This window comes from Spinacia oleracea, chromosome 6 (assembly GCF_020520425.1).
Source record: "Spinacia oleracea cultivar Varoflay chromosome 6, BTI_SOV_V1, whole genome shotgun sequence".
NCBI classification, from domain to species: Eukaryota; Viridiplantae; Streptophyta; class Magnoliopsida; order Caryophyllales; family Amaranthaceae; genus Spinacia; species Spinacia oleracea.
The window spans coordinates 92,766,107-92,783,433 of NC_079492.1; the positions used below are offsets into that span (position 1 = coordinate 92,766,107).

The 17,327-nt window shown below is 39.7% G+C and overlaps 2 protein-coding genes across 2 annotated transcripts; one reads left to right on the plus strand and one right to left on the minus strand.

Moving 5' to 3' along the window:
• Positions 1-201: 201 nt before the first annotated feature.
• On the plus strand, positions 202-1,482 carry LOC110804915 (protein COFACTOR ASSEMBLY OF COMPLEX C SUBUNIT B CCB1, chloroplastic). The gene is made up of 4 exons (XM_022010511.2): positions 202-627; positions 722-846; positions 923-1,075; positions 1,159-1,482. The coding sequence occupies exons 1-4, from the start codon at positions 283-285 to the stop codon at positions 1,343-1,345; spliced, it is 810 nt and encodes a 269-aa protein (XP_021866203.2). The 5' UTR covers positions 202-282; the 3' UTR covers positions 1,346-1,482.
• A 104-nt stretch (positions 1,483-1,586) lies between these two features.
• On the minus strand, positions 1,587-4,528 carry LOC110804916 (cytochrome b-c1 complex subunit Rieske-4, mitochondrial-like). The gene is made up of 2 exons (XM_022010512.2): positions 4,218-4,528; positions 1,587-2,456 (listed from the first exon to the last, which is right to left on the minus strand). The coding sequence occupies exons 1-2, from the start codon at positions 4,375-4,377 to the stop codon at positions 1,813-1,815; spliced, it is 804 nt and encodes a 267-aa protein (XP_021866204.1). The 5' UTR covers positions 4,378-4,528; the 3' UTR covers positions 1,587-1,812.
• Between the last annotated feature and the right edge of the window lie 12,799 nt (positions 4,529-17,327).

Here is a 17,327-nt window from a genome sequence, read left to right on the forward strand (position 1 = left end):
AGTATTAAGGGACGACCCGATAAGGAAAACAGGTCAAGTATTCCGGGACGGATGGAGTACAATTTATGCCTTTTTGATGCCTAAAAGTAATGTATGGTTTAGATTTCAACATGTAGACAAATGAATGGCCGAGATGAAAACCCTGTGGAGGTAATCTTTCTAACAAAAGCAACGTCTTACAACGTCATCATTAGTTATAATTGTTCCATTGTAGAAAAAACACATTTCCACAGCCAAAACTATCTTATCCCCTAAAAATTATCAGAAAAATTGCATCAAAAAATGGCAGCAAACCTATTCTCTCCACTCTCATGTTATTGTTCAATCTCGAATTACAAAACCAGAGAAAATTATCTCTCCAACCAGAACCACAACCAACACCACCCATTTGCAGCTAATTTGAAGGCGAAAAGGGTAGTAAAAATGGGTGCATCTGTAGAAGAAATGAGTATATCCTCAGAATTGGCAACAGATTTAGCTAATCATCTTCATGAGAATCCTTCCTCAGTTATTTTAATGGCGGAAAGTGTTGGGTATTCTGTTGCTAGTTATTATACTTCTCTGGGTCTGTTTGTTATATCTGTTCCTGGGCTTTGGTCTCTGATCAAACGGTCAGTGAAATCTAAGGTTAGTAATAGTGAGTCGCTACCCTTTTGTTTTGTAACAAGTTATATATAGTGCCTTTTCCATTTGATAATTGATTTAAGTGATGTTGTTTTAGATAGTAAAAAAGACTTATGTACAAGGGGATGAGATAAAGAAGGCTCCAAATCAGGTTGCAGGGGAAGTGTTATCCTACTTCACTCGCAACAATTTTACGGTGACTGATAGAGGAGAGACGATTACGTAAGTTGGTTGTTTTTCTGTGGGTATGGACTACATTTGTCTATTGATGAATTGATAGTAAATACTGTTATTGCAGTTTTGAAGGGACAATGTTACCGAGTAGAGGGCAAGCAGCATTGCTGACATTCTGCACTTGCATAAGCCTAGCAAGTGTAGCTCTTGTGCTCACTATTACATTTCCAGATGTGGGCAACAATTGGTTTTATATCATTGCACTTAGTCCTTTGGCGTAAGTCCTATCGCCACTTTTTTTTTTTGTTTCATTAGTAAGAGTGTAAGACCCTCTTCATCGTTCACATTTTTGTTTCACAGTGGAGCATATTATTGGAAACGAGCAACACGAAAGGAACAGATCAAGATCAAAATGGTTGTAAGAGAAAACGGGACACTATCAGAAATCGTTGTTCAGGGAGATGATCAGCAAGTAGAGCAAATGAGAAAGGAACTACAGCTAAACGAGAAGGGAATGGTATATGTTAAGGGCATTCTCGAAAGATAATTATACCCTGCCAAATTCTTATTATTTTAGATACTACCATTGTAAAAATAATACAAGAAAATCTCATCTCATCCCTTGTATGTTTCTGAAGAGCATTTTGTGCGGCAAATACAGTCTTTGTTGAGATGTACTGTAAATACTTCTAAATATCTACAGAGCCACATTCATCAAAATTCAAAGTATCATTACTATCAAAATAATGCCACGAGTTGAATGTATTGTTGAAAACCATCACCAAAAATTTATACTAAGCAAAACGCCCAGCAGATTATTTCTTAACACCAACTTCACCAGATAAAATTACACAAGTATGTTTTTGACATGGTCAAAGCAAAATAAATTTATATGCGAATGTCTCAGAAAATTTCTGATATCCAAGTTCACTAAAGGAAAACCAAAAAAGAAAGAATTCTAGATATCGCCATCATCCCTGGCTTAAAGTGGCTTTCCATCATCTCGTTGGTTCTTCAACCAACTAGCAACTTGTTGTCTTCCAGGAAAGAGTAAGTGGGTACCTCAAGATTATATGGTGCAGGACCCTTGCGAATTCTACCAGAGATGTCATAATGAGAACCATGGCAAGGACAAAACCATCCACCATAGTCTCCAGCATTTGGCAAAGGAATGCAACCCAAATGAGTGCAGACACCAATGACAATAAGCCACTCAGGGTTCTTAACTCTTTCTTCATCCTTCTGTGGGTCACGCAGGGATCCAAGATCAACACTGTTAGCCAGCTTGATGTCATCCTCTGTTCGGCGCCTGATGAAGACTGGCTTTCCACGCCACTTCACTGTCACAGTAGTCCCTGGCTCAATGCTTGAGAGATCAACCTCAAGTGATGCCAGCGCAAGGACATCCTTACTAGCAGACATACTCAGCACAAACTTGAGGACAAGCAGTCGAATAAGGGAAGCATACACAAATCTTCCACCAGTGAGAACAAAGTAAGCAAATGCTCTCTTGCTGGGATCACCAGGCGGATATCGTTCATGGTTGTACTCATCATACGTTATTTTTGACGAGGGATTCTTAATTGCATGCACAGTAGCTGGAACATCAAGGATTATGCCATGTTCAGCTTTTGGGATCAGGTGCTCACTAGCAAATCCTGCAATCAACAATCAAATATTAAAAGATTAATGTTTCAACATTAGCAAATACAAAACCAGATAAGATATGATGGATGCGCTTTATTCAAGATCACAGGGGAACTCTATGTATCATTCACAAAGACAATTGCTAAAACAGATACCTACATTACATATAGGTATTAGTTTAATATAGACAACTCCCCAATGAAAAAGACCAGCTATATGGATAAAGGATATCATTCATCGGGCATCAAAGAAATAACACAATGATGAAACACATCTGTATTCACTAAGGATAATACACTTGTACTCTTGCACAAAGATCCAAGTGGTCTGACAAAGAAGCCAACAGCAACATGAAAGAAAAATCACTCTTCCTATGGATATCTAGCTAATCAAGTACAACGGAACCTAACTTTCGTATTACTTTCTGAAATAACCTCACTCGTCCTATTGTCTTCTATTGCAATGGAATGTCATTGACTGATAGTATTACAGCACAATTCAAGCTTTCACACAGACTATCTACGTGCAATTATACTCAGGTATAGTCACTGTTGTTACCTCAGATTGGTGGCATGACTACCCATCTTATTCTCAATGAATAAAGTCAATACTCAATAGAGACATGAAAGGAGACAAGAAATAGAAATAGAAAAACAAAGGTAGTAGTTCAACAGGATACGATCACCCGAGTTTTTCTGTACTTGAGTAACTAAGATGAAGAGCTTCTGCAAAAACATAAAGCTCTCCAAGATTTTGGAAAAAGCATATTTTGGAATCTCTTTGATTTGAGTCTTTGTTACTTGTTGGGAAAAATATTTTTTTACACAATATTGGAATCTCTCAATATTTTCTAACAAGATACCTTTTCATTCTTAACCCCTCGTTGCAGATAACAAATTTGAGACATACGGAAACTACAAGTTTAGCAAGATTGAAAGCAGCTCACACAGCCTAAGCTGATAGAATTAGTTTAGCTAAAAAAAGCGCATGCTCAAGTATGTTATAGTAAAAACGGATTCCCTATGAAAAAAATTCAAGCATAGATTAGATAATGAAAACTGCAAAATAAGGAAGGAGGACAAATTAATTAACTTCTATTACGTACATAACTCTCCACTTTGAAAAAATAAAATTGCCAAATTTTGCCAACAAACTTATCCTGTATACTACTCATGATACTTATGCCACCATGGCTTTCAAGCCCAATCACATATCAACAATCAGAGGATTGTATGGCAACACTAATTCTGCAAACAATAAAGCACAGCAAGTTACAAATTCGAGTTAATCTTGCCCTTGTATGCGAATACAAAATACTGCAATAACACTATTGAACCATACAAATCGGAGTAAATCGTCTCCATTTCACCATTTTTTTAAGACACCCAATCACCAATACTTAAAACTCCGGTACAGCCTCCATTCATTTTGCAAAAGCACAAACGCAAATGATTTAACCTCTCCAAAACCCTAGCCTAAATTAGAATTCTAAACAACTTCACGACTCACCCACTATACATAGCATAAACGCATAAACGTGTTTTCATTGAATCGCCAACAAAAATACAATAATCAAACAACAAGGGCCGAAAAAATATGAATTCAAAGCACAACAAAAAATCGCAACTTTTCGAGATCTTTTTCAAATCAGCGAGACAAACACAATTATAGAAATCGAAATCCAAACGAAACCCTAACTTTAGATTAAACATAAAAAATCAACCAAATGAAAAAATCTCAAATTACTCTACGTCTTGGATGGAAACCCTAACCTCGATAGTGAGAGTACAAATGAGGTACGAATAAAGGGGTGGATCTGCACTCCTCGTCGTCACGGGAGAGAGGAGCCTTGGAGACAACGGTGGAGGAGGCGGCGGGACGCCATGAAGAGGAGGAGAGAGAAGAGAGCCGCCTTGCCGCCACCCTCAACATCTTCGTAGCTGGTGGATGGGATTGGGATTTCCGCCTTTGACGGTGGGGGTTTGAGGAGAGAGAACGAGAGGTTGGGTGGTGGACGAGGTGCGTACGAAAGAGGAAGAGAGAGGAGGAGATCGAAACTAAAATAGAACACTGCTTTACTCGCGAAAAAGTTGGGAGGAGGTCAAAGATTAAAATGTGTTGATGTGTAGGGTTATTTGAGTAAATTTCAGGTTTCCTTGGGTGTTCCAAGTAATTAAAGTTTTTTTTCGAGAAATGCACCCGTGGACCGTGGTTTCGCATAATGCACTAACAAAAGGTCTTGCGCGCATAAGGTGTACATTAAATTTATTGTACACCCAGATAACTTTTACTCATTTTTTAGTAACTTTAACCTAGTTTTGATTAACTTTTATATTAGTAAAAAAAAAGTTGATAGATAAATATTTTAAAAGGTTAAATGAATAATTTTATATATTGTTAGTGATTTTGAAGAAATAAGTTTTATTAAAATGAAAAAAAAAATCACTAAAAAATAGATAACTTTTATATATTGTAGACACCTAATTTGTGTCTCCCCTCTGGGATGATGACGATACCATTATCCTTATTAGGCGGTTGGAGCAACTCCATGCGGAAATCCCAATTGCTAAGAACATGTCCAAAATTCAAGAGCCAAAATCCAATCCCCGAGGCCGTTCCCCTTCCGGAACACGGTACAAAATACAAATTCCAAAAATCAATTTCAAAATCCAAGTACAATCTCGCCCAATGGACCACCCCATTGGTTTTACAAGGCCTTTTCCAGTCAAAATGACATTAAGCAATCCAAATTCGGGCACCGACCCACAAAACCGAGCAAGCCGGGCCTCGTCCCGTAAAACCGGAATTCAAAAACCCGAAACGACTTGTTTTTAGAAGCAAACCAAGCCTTAATCCCCAAGAAATCACTACGTGCCAACTTCGTACGAATAGTACAAAGGTACACCAATACAAGACAAAGCAAGGACGGAGCCCGCGTCCTTGTTTTGGCGGCTTCTGCGCCACGTCACTAGCGCTAGGCGCTTCCAGCTGCGTGCTGCGCTGGCGTTGGCTGGCGTTTAGCAGCAAATCCTTCTATAAAAACCCCTAATTCTGAGCATTATGGGGAGGCAAAATCGAAACACAACGTCGTAATACAAAAATTGCCACTCAAATCAAAATCCAAAAAACCTTCAAAATCTCATACAATATTTCAAGTTCTAAGCAATTGGGAGCTCTAAACGGAATTCTTGCCTAAACCTCAATAGGTAATTCCGAATCCCACCATAATCAATCATGTTTCTTTGATTTTTCTCTTTTAAAAATGATTAGTAAGTTGTCATTTTTAATCCTAAAAATGTCACTTACAACAATCATACATTTCTTTCAAAATCCAAACTTTATGTGACACAAAATGCAAACTTTCAAGATTCAATGATGTTCATGGTTGTTTGTAATCACTTCCTTGAAGTAGAATCATCTTCAAAATATGATTCAATCAAATATGATACCTTTCTAATGTTTAAAGGTTTAGTCTTTGAGATTCAAGACTCCACTTTTCAAATTTCAAGTTCAAGTTCCAAGATCCAATAATGTTTAGGGTTGTTCATAATCACTTCCCTAAACTAGGATTATTTCAAAGTAAGAGCACATCAAAGATTAAGCCTTTTCAACATTAAAAGGTCCGATCTTTGAGATTCAAAACTCTTAAGTTTAAAGTTTCAAGTTCAAATTCAAAGTTTCAAGTTCAATATTCCAAAGTTCAATATTTCAAAGTTTAACATTTCAAGTTCAATATTTCAAGTTTAATATTTCAAGTTTCAAACCTTTCAAGTTCAAGTTCTATGTGCAAAATCTAGGATATTTTGGGTGAACAATTCATCTTTAAGTTGAGAATTTTTAGCTTTGAATCCCTGTCGGACGCACTTATTTTTAAGTAGCTGTAGACACCTACTTTTGTCCCCATTCCCGAAAGGGAAAGGTTCGATGATGAAAGCGTAAATCTCCACTTGACAACACATCTCCTATAAAATAACGAATCTCAATTCCCCTTTTCATTTCACCCGAAAGCTGCTATTTATGGAAACCCGCTAAAAATAGTAACTGCCGTAAAGGGTAGCTTCTAAAAGTGGCAAGTCATAAAAGATAGAAACCTGTCAGAATTAGGTGTTGCACTCCAACATAAATCCTAAATGAGATAGAAAACTGCAAGAATCCTATTCCTAATATGATTCGGAAATAAGAGTTACGTATTAATTAAAATCCTAACGAGCCTAGAGTTCGTAACGGGCCCAGACGCATTCCGTCATGAAATTGATACGCACTAAAAGACTCGATTAAAGTCTCAAACACTCCGGATTCTAGGAATCCGAATCTGACAAAGAAACGGCCCAAACAGCAATTTCAACGCCCAGCCCTAGGCGCTGAAATTGCCTGGATCCTATTTCCAACGCCCAGAGCTGGGCGCCGAACTCTTTGACGCCCAACCCTGGGCGCTGAAAATACCTGGGTACGTGTTTTTTCCTAATTCTTTGTGGATTAGAACTCTGCAATTCTATCTTTCCACGAACTCTTCCCTATAAATAGACCCCTAAATTCGACGTGAAAGGAACACACAACAACACACAATTATATTCTGAGTATTGACTCCAACCCTTAGCCTAAGCCTCTCGCTGCGAAACTGTTCACGTGTTCTGTCGCAATCGATCCATAAATCGAACAGAACGTATCCTGTCCCATAATTGAGATTCGTTAAATAAAAAGGAGAAATAGCGAAGTCAAAGTGGTTAGTTTTCTGAGAACCGTGACGCACCTCTCAAGGGTGCGTCGTAATGTGTCCCTTTTCGATGATTTAACTGCTTTCCTCGCCCTTTTTATGAACTGTTAAACTAACTAAATCTGATTGTTCTATCACGCCTAACAAATATGATATTTTTGGGAAATCGGATTATCATGCTAGGTCCCTTAATGCTATTTAAATCAGATAATCACGATCGAATCAGTATTATATGTTGCATATTTCTAAAATCAACTCAGATTAGTTTAATAGTTAACGCATGTCCCTTCAATTATTTATGCTGAGCTAGTAAGGATATCCTGCCTCTGGAGTTATCGACGAGCGAAGTACTCCTCTCGGTAGTTATAGTCCCCCGAACCCTCAATCTCTACCTTGCGGGTGTATGTTGAGAGATCCCCACACCAGGGATCACAAGGGAACCTACGGCCGTCGTGGTCAAACATAATTGCACTCCCTTTATGTCACGATAACCGGGTTTTGTCAGTTTTTCTCATTGTCGTTAAAAACTGAATGGCGACTCCTATATTACTATTTAATTGGGTGTATACTCACAGGAAATTCAATTACACTTGATTGAATAAAAAGAATCGTCACACCCACGAGGGACGAGGTCACGTATTAGCCTCGTGCTTTTTCGACCCCCTCACAGTGGCGACTCCACTGGGGATAGTGAAGGAAATACTCGTGCTTGTAGGTAATCAAAATAGCCGAAGGGTGAAACGGTCCTACCCCGCGTTTATTTCCCCATCAAGTTGGGACGACCTGAAAATCAGCATATTAATGTGAACGGGCAGAACCGCATAACGAATCTCGGCTCCCTCGGGAGTTGGGACTAAGGATACCTTTTTTCGCCAATAGGGGGGTGCATACGCCGCGCATGTTTCCCACTCGGTACTTGTGCAGGTAGTACACCTATCCCGAACCCAATCGCTCGCCCATTAGGTCCCTCTCGCCTGCATGCCCCCTTGGCTTGCACTTGCGGGTTGGCCTCTTGAGCGAAATTCGTCTGTTGAAGACACTACCTCGACCGGGGCATGTGTTGGATCTACGATAGAAGCGGTACCAAGCCAGGCGCAAATACTACCCATAGAAGCCTATCATAAACTACGTGACATATTTAATTTTCAAATCCATGTTTGTAATGTAGTTATGTGTAGCGAACTGTGTGACTATGATTGTGCGTACGAATAATGCTAAACAAAAAATGCTAGAAAACCAACGACCTTAAAAATCGCCCAAACATTCATGAACCAATTGGCCGAAGAGTTATACCAAAATACGTGTTCCGCAAGCCCGAACGATCGCCACAAAAATAAGCGACGCTCGGGATGGCCGTAACGAATCCCACAAACGCTGCACAACGCGTAAAGGACGTTATTAGGCAAGCACGCAAAATCAAAGTCGCAAAAACAAAAAGTAGACGAAAACTGAAAACGAGAACCAGCCAGGGACGCATTTTCAACGCCCCTGGCTGGGCGCCGCAATTTCTCACGCCCACAGCTGGGCGCTGAAGTTGCTGCCTGGCCTTTTGGTCAGGCACAGCAGCCTCGGTGCCCGCGCATAAAAAAAATATACGTAGCAAAAAAAAAACTTTTTGAAAAAAATTGCTGCGAGGGCGTATGAAAAGGCACTCGATTCTAAAAAGCGACTTGTAAAAAATAAAATAACTCTTTGTGTCGTTGTTAGGCCTCCTACGACGACAATGCTCGGCACCAAAACCGAACATGCTAATTGAAATAACCTTGAATGTTACATGGGCAAAGTGTTCAAAAAATAAAGTTCAAATGAAGTTTTCAGGAAAATAATGTTCGAATAAAAAAAAATCCGAGTCTAGACTAGGCTATGCCAAAGTAGAATCTAAATCCTAAGTCTTAGTTGTCTTATCCATAGAATCGGTCCTAATACTTGGTGTCGTTCTGCAAGCTAAAAGGTTAAACCATATTGAGTCTCCCTTCCTAACATTTAAATCAATGAGCACCCACATGTGATTGTCATCCCTTGCTAGGAATCCACGGCCTCAATACTCTCTCTCACCAATAAAAGAATATATTATAGTATTTGCAAAATGGAAACAATCACATTCTGGAAATCATTCCCCCATAGTCGCACAACCCCCAAAGTGAACCTAAGGTGTTAATACCATTGGCAAAGAAAAAATTAATGGCCCCAAGGCTTATAATCACATTGGGTCACGACTATCATAGTCCTCTCGAGTCACTCGCTCCTTGAAATACTACTAAGTACGGACTAAAAGATTTTCCATGAATGCAACATGACCAACCATGAAAATACCCAAATCGGCATACCATAAGGCTACCATTGGGGTAAAGCAATGCACACTAAGAGGGAAGCCGCACTAATGATTCTAGTCTTGCAAAAATAAAAATTCGATCTCCCTAACTAACTACCTTGCCAACATTAAGCAAAATGGCGCATGACAAATGAACACCCAAGGGTTAAAATCTAAAGTGTCAACCAACGAAAGTTATGGTCCAATTAGCCTAAGTCTGAGAGTTGCTTGGTCAAGTATTATAGGCTTACGCCACGTCATTATTTTGAGTCTAGGCCACCTCTTTGTATTCATACACGGGTTATAATCAGAAAGATTAATGAAAGTTCGAGTCTAAATTGCAACTTCCAATTAAATCCCAGAAATTGGAGTCTGAAAAGAAACAAAAAAAATTATTTTCGATGTAATTCTTTCGTTAAATTTCAATAAGGTAAAAACAACATTTTGAATCTACGCTATTTGCACATTTTAAGAAACGACTAAATAAGCTTGCAAAGTAAGACAAAATTAAAGGTCCACCCTAGACCTACTAAAGCTAAAGGTCCACTATAGGCCTACCAAACGAGGCTCACTCAGTCTCGCCTCGTGACTCAAAGACCACAACCATCTACCTTTTAACCCAAACAAAAAAATTGATTGAAGGATTTATGTTGGGGAGAAATCCCAAGCAAAAAGAAAAAAGAGAAAGAGAAAAGGGAGAGCGAAAAGAGCCATGAAATATTTAGCCCGTACCTCCCAAAGTGCGAAATCTACCCAAGTAAACGAAGGAAAAGAATTGAGTCAACCAATCCAAATCATAAAATTCTACGATGTCTACCATTTCCAATCCTTATGCTCTTAGACGCCTTCGCTCTGGGGTCCCTGTGCAGCTCATTTAACCCATCCATGTTCTCATTGCCATAACCCAAGAAACCATTACCTCAACTCTTGTTTTTGAACTTGTTATCAACCGCAAACCACGCACGGCCATTGACACGTGCGTCATGCCCATCATTTCCAAAGTCCAAACCTGCTCTTACACCACCATTAGCATAATGACCATATAACTGGTTTGGATACGTCCTGTTGATATACCCTTAAGCCATCCCCATGCTATTCATTGGCCTTGGTTGATGTAATCCTCATGCTCGACTAATACCTATACAACCTATCCTATCTCATTTAACCCATCTTTCAAGCCGTCTTGAGTCACAAATAAAAAAGAGACAAATGAAAAGTACATTCTACGCTCAACGTAAAAAAAATGAATAATAAAAAAGGAAACTTTGCAAAGCGCCTCTAAAGTTAGTCTAAAAAGAAAAGAAGCATTTAGCGCACCAAAAAAGAATCCGTCCCAGAAGTCATTTTTAGCGCCCATAGCTGGGCGCCGAAATCTTTAGCGCCCCTGCCTGAGCGCCGAATCTCTCTGCTTGCCAAATTTTGTCCAGAAGTGCTCGTCATTTTATCCGCACATGCACGGAAAAATAACGAACACTTGGAGGGGTACAACACGTATTCAGGTATACGTACCAAAAAACACATGAAAAGAAAATACATGTACTTAAAAAATAAAACAAAATTTTGGCTTACGGCAAAGCAGCAGATTAAAATAATAATAAACTTCACTTATTCTACCGTTTCAAATAATATGTTTCCACCTCAGAACATACTTGTTTAAAATCGGCATTCCATGAAACCATTTTCTAGGCTAAGAACTACGCAAGACCTGATTCCAAATTAAATCTATTTAAGGCGGATACGTAGGCAATCCATGATTCGGTCCAACCAATTTGCAAAAATATTAAAGCCTATAGAAAAACAAGAATAAAAAATAGAAGTCCCTTATTGAAACTTAGTTACTTGCAATCCAAGTCGAAAGAAAAATTGAAAGCACGAAGAAGAATCCAAGTCATCAAGATGCCAAAATGAGCACACATCGAAAAATAATAAGGGCACGTACCCTTGCCAGAAGGAGCACTCACACTCCTAGGCACTTAGCCAAGACTCAAAAGATCGCTTTGCCTCAATTGAATGGGGGCTAGCGCAAGCGCCCATGACCTCTAAAAGTACTCGACTTGACCCTCCCTAAAGCGAATTAACTCATTTAAAGACTTTCTTTCACTACTAGACATAGTCGTTCGCTTAAAGACCTTCTTTCACTAGACACAGTCATAATCGCCAACAAGTAGTAAGGGCAGTAAGCTTGCAATAAAGAGGATTGTTCTACGGCATCGCCCCATCATTCCTTCGAACTCAGGGCACCCGTTCATGGTAATTCAAATGCTTGCTAATCCCCTTTGAAAAAAAATAAAAAAAATGGTACATTGTCAATAGGACTTGGCACTTAACCAAGGCTCACCCTACTCAGGAATATGACATGGGCATCTAAAATTGAAATCTGAAAGCATCATTAATGGGAAGACATAACAGCAACTGGGGGCTAAAAAGTGAAATGAAAGAGCTAGGGAAAGAACTAAGTATACCTTGACCTTTTGTGCAGACATACACCAAGTAAATCTAAGTCAATTTGAAAACGGTTTATATTCCCGCAATTCTGGAAAAGATGGCCCTAAAAGCCTAAAGCACATGCCAAACGGGCACAAGTATATCTTGACGCCTGCACCCTGGCTTCCAGCAAATCCTTAGACAGCATTCCAAAAATCGTAACAGTATTTTGATTCACTCATGTAATCCTGTACGAACCCTTCTATAAGTCAACCTACTTAGGACACCTCGGATTATACACAATAGGACTCGGATTTTAAATAATTTTCAAATGATTTATAAAGACTTCTTCGGACAAATAAAGTGTCGTTGGTTTAAGCTTAGTGTGCGTCCATCTCAACGTTGCAAGTGAGTCAAAAAGATTTTTAAATATGATTATGGGTAAAGAAAGGCACCTAGCTTTTAGTCAAGGCACACTTCTGTTAGGTTATGATACATATGACATTACATAGATCATGCGGAAACAACCATTAACCCAGGACAACATATTATTTACACATAATCATATAGCATAATTTAGATGCATACTCTTTGTTGCGTGCCCTCCCTAGCTGCGCCCGAACCGAACAAGAACAAGTCTTTAGGACTCCAAGTGTCGTCCCTCCGTAGATAGTCCACAGCACGTCCGGATCCGCCTTAAGATTGACCAACTAGAATCGCCCTTAAGGTACTAGAAAATTTCGGCAATTTGAGCAAGATGTGTGTTTGAATTTTCTCTCAAAAACTCACTTTGAATACTTTGAAAACTTGTTATAAATTGTGAACCCAGGCCACATATTTATAGGGGTATGGAAAGGGAATCGGAATCCTATTCAGATAAAAATTGATTAAACCTAGAATCCTACAAGAACTCTAATTTAATTAATTTATCAAATAGAATTAGGAATTTAATCATTAACCGAACTCTGCACGTTTTAGGAAACGTGCACGAACACAAACACTTACGCACACACACACGGCAGCCACGATGGGCCGCCCATGCGTGCGCACGAGCAGCAGCCCACGCAGCGAGGCCTGCGAGCTGCAAGCCCACGCAGCTCCCGCGCGCGCTGTGCGCGCTGTGCGCGCTGCCACGGCCTGCTGGGCCTGGCCTTGCGCTGGGCCTGGCGTGGCTGTTTGTGCGGCGCGCTTGGCTTGCTGGGCGATGGCCTGGCTTCGTGCTGGGCCTCGTCCGGCAGGCCTCGTCCGATGCTTATTCGTACGATACGCTTCCGATTAAATTTCCGATTCCGGAATTCATTTCCGATACGAAAAATATTTAACATTTCCGATTCCGGAATTAATTTCCGTTTCGAACAAATATTTAATATTTCCGTTTCCGGAATTATTTTCCGATTCCAGTAATATTTCCGATTCTGACAATATTTCCGTTTCCGGCAATATTTCCGATTCTGGTAATATTTCCATTTCCGATAATATTTTCCGATACGTACCATGTTTCCGTTTCCGGCAACATCTACGACTTGGATAATATTTATATTTCCGATACGATCCATATTTCCGTTTCCGGCAATATCATCGTTTCCGGAGTATTCATTTCTTGCCTGTGACGATCTCAGCTCCCACTGAAACCAAGATCCGTCGGTTCCGAATATCCATAGATAGAGTATTTAATGCCATTAAATACTTGATCCGTTTACGTACTATTTGTGTGACCCTACGGGTTCAGTCAAGAGTAAGCTGTGGATTAATATCATTAATTCCACTTGAACTGAAGCGGCCTCTAGCTAGGCATTCAGCTCACTTGATCTCACTGAATTATTAACTTGTTAATTAATACTGAACCGCATTTATTAGACTTAACATAGAATGCATACTTGGACCAAGGGCATTATTTCCTTCAGTCTCCCACTTGTCCTTAGGGACAAGTGTGCATTTCCTAATTCCTTTGTCGCTTGATGCTTGCTCTTGAACATAAGGTAAGAGTTGTCATCCTTATTATGTCCAGAGGTGTTCCTCGGTTTCAGAGTTCAACTGATCAAATAAACAGATAATTATAGCCTATGATTCATCCGAGCACGGCCATGCATTTCACAGTTTCTAGCTCTCCGAGTGGCCTTGTACAACTTTTAAGCATCTCATCCCGATTTATGGGAGGACAATCCCAATCTTGCGATCTTGAGATTAGACTTCGTTTGATAGGTGATTACCTGAGCGTTGCCTTTATAGCCTCCTTTTACGGTGCGACGGTTGGTCAACGTCAAAGCAACCAGTTCTCAAACAAGTAATCTTAAATCACTCAGGTATTGAGGATTTAGTGTCTAATAATTTAATGAAATTTACTTATGACAGATTTTCATCTCTTACAGTAAAGTTTCATAGGTCTTGTCCGATATTAGTCTTCCCAAAGTAAGTATCTATGCAAATGATTATGACATTGCCATGTCCACATAGTTCAAGAAACAGAACTACTAGTCATCTTGCATTCTAATCGTCTAACGTTTTCTATGCGTCCAATTTTATAGAAAACTCCGATTAGGGACCATTTTCAACCTTTGACATTCAAGTTCACTTGATAGACATTTCTTAGTCACAGGACTGGTCCTGACAGTCTATCTTGAATATATCGTCAAATTGAAGGGACTCATCATTTAATAAACCATAAATTAAATGGAAAAATGAATTCATTTCATTTATTGTGAATGATTAACCAATAATGTTTTACAAAGATTTAAACTCTAAAACTTTAAAACATTAAACAGAGACATCAAAGCCATTCTCCAATATGCTTGATTCCCATAGCTGCAGTGTGCGAGTTGTGCTTCGCCTGCGGCAGAGGTTTAGTTAATGGATCTGATATGTTGTCATCAGTTCCAATTTTGCTTATCTCGACTTCTTTTCTTTCAACGAACTCTCGTAGAAGGTGAAATCTACGAAGTACATGCTTGACTCTCTGGTGGTGTCTAGGCTCTTTTGCCTGTGCAATAGCTCCGTTATTATCACAATACAGGGCTATTGGTCCTTTAATGGAGGGGACTACACCAAGTTCTCCTATGAACTTCCTTAGCCATATAGCTTCCTTTGCTGCTTCATGTGCAGCAATGTACTCCGCTTCAGTTGTAGAATCCGCAATGGTGCTTTGCTTAGCACTTTTCCAGCTTACTGCTCCTCCGTTGAGGCAGAAGACAAACCCAGACTGTGATCTAAAATCATCTTTGTCGGTTTGGAAACTTGCGTCCGTATAGCCTTTAACAATTAATTCATCATCTCCACCATAGACCAGGAAGTCATCTTTGTGCCTTTTCAGGTACTTCAGAATATTCTTGGCAGCAGTCCAATGCGCCTCTCCTGGGTCTGACTGGTATCTGCTCGTAGCACTGAGTGCGTACGCAACATCCGGGCGTGTACATATCATAGCATACATTATTGAACCAATCAATGATGCATATGGAATCCCATTCATTCGTCTACGCTCATCAAGTGTTTTTGGGCACTGAGTCTTGCTTAGAGTCATTCCATGAGACATGGGTAGGTAGCCTCGCTTGGAGTCCGCCATCTTGAACCTATCAAGCACCTTATTGATATAAGTGCTTTGACTAAGTCCAATCATCTTTTTAGATCTATCTATGTAAATCTTGATGCCCAATATGTACTGTGCTTCTCCTAGATCCTTCATCGAAAAACAATTCCCAAGCCAAATCTTGACAGAGTTCAACATAGGAATGTCATTTCCGATAAGCAATATGTCATCGACATATAATACTAGGAAAGCAATTTTGCTCCCACTGACCTTCTTATATACACAAGATTCGTCCGCGTTCTTGATGAAACCAAAGTCACTGACTGCTTCATCAAAACGTATATTCCAGCTCCTGGATGCCTGCTTCAATCCGTAGATTGACTTCTTTAGCTTGCATACCTTTTTAGCATTCTTTGGATCCTCAAAACCTTCAGGCTGTGTCATAAACACAGTTTCTGTTAAAACGCCGTTTAAGAAAGCAGTTTTGACATCCATCTGCCATATTTCGTAATCGTAACATGCAGCGATTGCTATCATTATTCGAATAGACTTTAGCATTGCAACTGGTGAAAAGGTTTCATCGTAATCCACACCGTGGACTTGCCTGTAACCTTTTGCGACCAATCTAGCTTTGAAAACTTCAAGTTTCCCATCCTTGTCCTTTTTCAGTTTGAAAACCCATTTACTTCCAATGGCTTGGTAGCCATCTGGCAAATCGACCAAATCCCATACTTGGTTTTCAGACATGGAGTCTAATTCAGATTGCATGGCTTCTTGCCACTGCTTGGAGCTAGGGCTCGTCATAGCTTGCTTGTAAGTCGCAGGTTCATCACTTTCAAGTAATAGAACGTCATAGCTCTCGTTCGTCAAAATACCTAAGTACCTTTCCGGTTGAGATCTATATCTTTGCGATCTACGCGGGGTAACATTTCTAGATTGACCATGATTCTCACCAGATTCTTCTAAAGATCTCTGAGTTTCATCCTGAATGTCATCTTGAGCATTCTCTAGAGTTTGTTGTTCGACTCGAATTTCTTCGAGGTCTACTTTTCTCCCACTTGTCATTTTGGAAATGTGATCCTTCTCCAAAAAGACACCATCTCGAGCAACAAACACTTTGTTCTCAGATGTATTGTAGAAGTAATACCCCTTTGTTTCCTTTGGATAGCCCACAAGGATACATTTGTCAGATTTTGGATGAAGTTTGTCTGAAATTAATCGTTTGACGTATACTTCACATCCCCAAATCTTAAGAAAAGACACATTTGGAGGCTTTCCAAACCATAATTCGTATGGAGTCTTTTCGACAGCTTTAGACGGAGCTCTATTTATAGTGAGTGCAGCTGTATTTAGTGCATGTCCCCAAAATTCTAATGGAAGTTCGGCCTGACCCATCATTGACCTGACCATGTCTAGCAAGGTTCTGTTCCTCCGTTCCGACACACCGTTCCATTGTGGTGTTCCAGGAGGAGTCAATTCTGATAGAATTCCACATTCTTTCAGATGGTCATCAAATTCATAGCTCAGATATTCACCGCCTCTATCAGACCGCAGTGCCTTAATCTTCTTGCCTAATTGATTCTCTACTTCACTCTGAAATTCCTTGAATTTGTTAAAGGATTCAGACTTATGCTTCATTAGGTAGACGTAACCATACCTACTGAAGTCATCAGTGAAAGTGATAAAGTAGCTGAAACCACCTCTAGCATTTGTACTCATTGGTCCACATACATCTGTATGGATTAAACCCAATAGTTCATTTGCTCTTTCTCCAACTTTAGAGAAAGGTTGCTTTGTCATTTTGCCAAGTAAACATGATTCGCATTTACCATAATCCTCTAAGTCAAATGGTTCTAGAATTCCTTCCCTTTGAAGTCTTTCTAAGCGTTTCAAGTTTATATGGCCTAATCGAC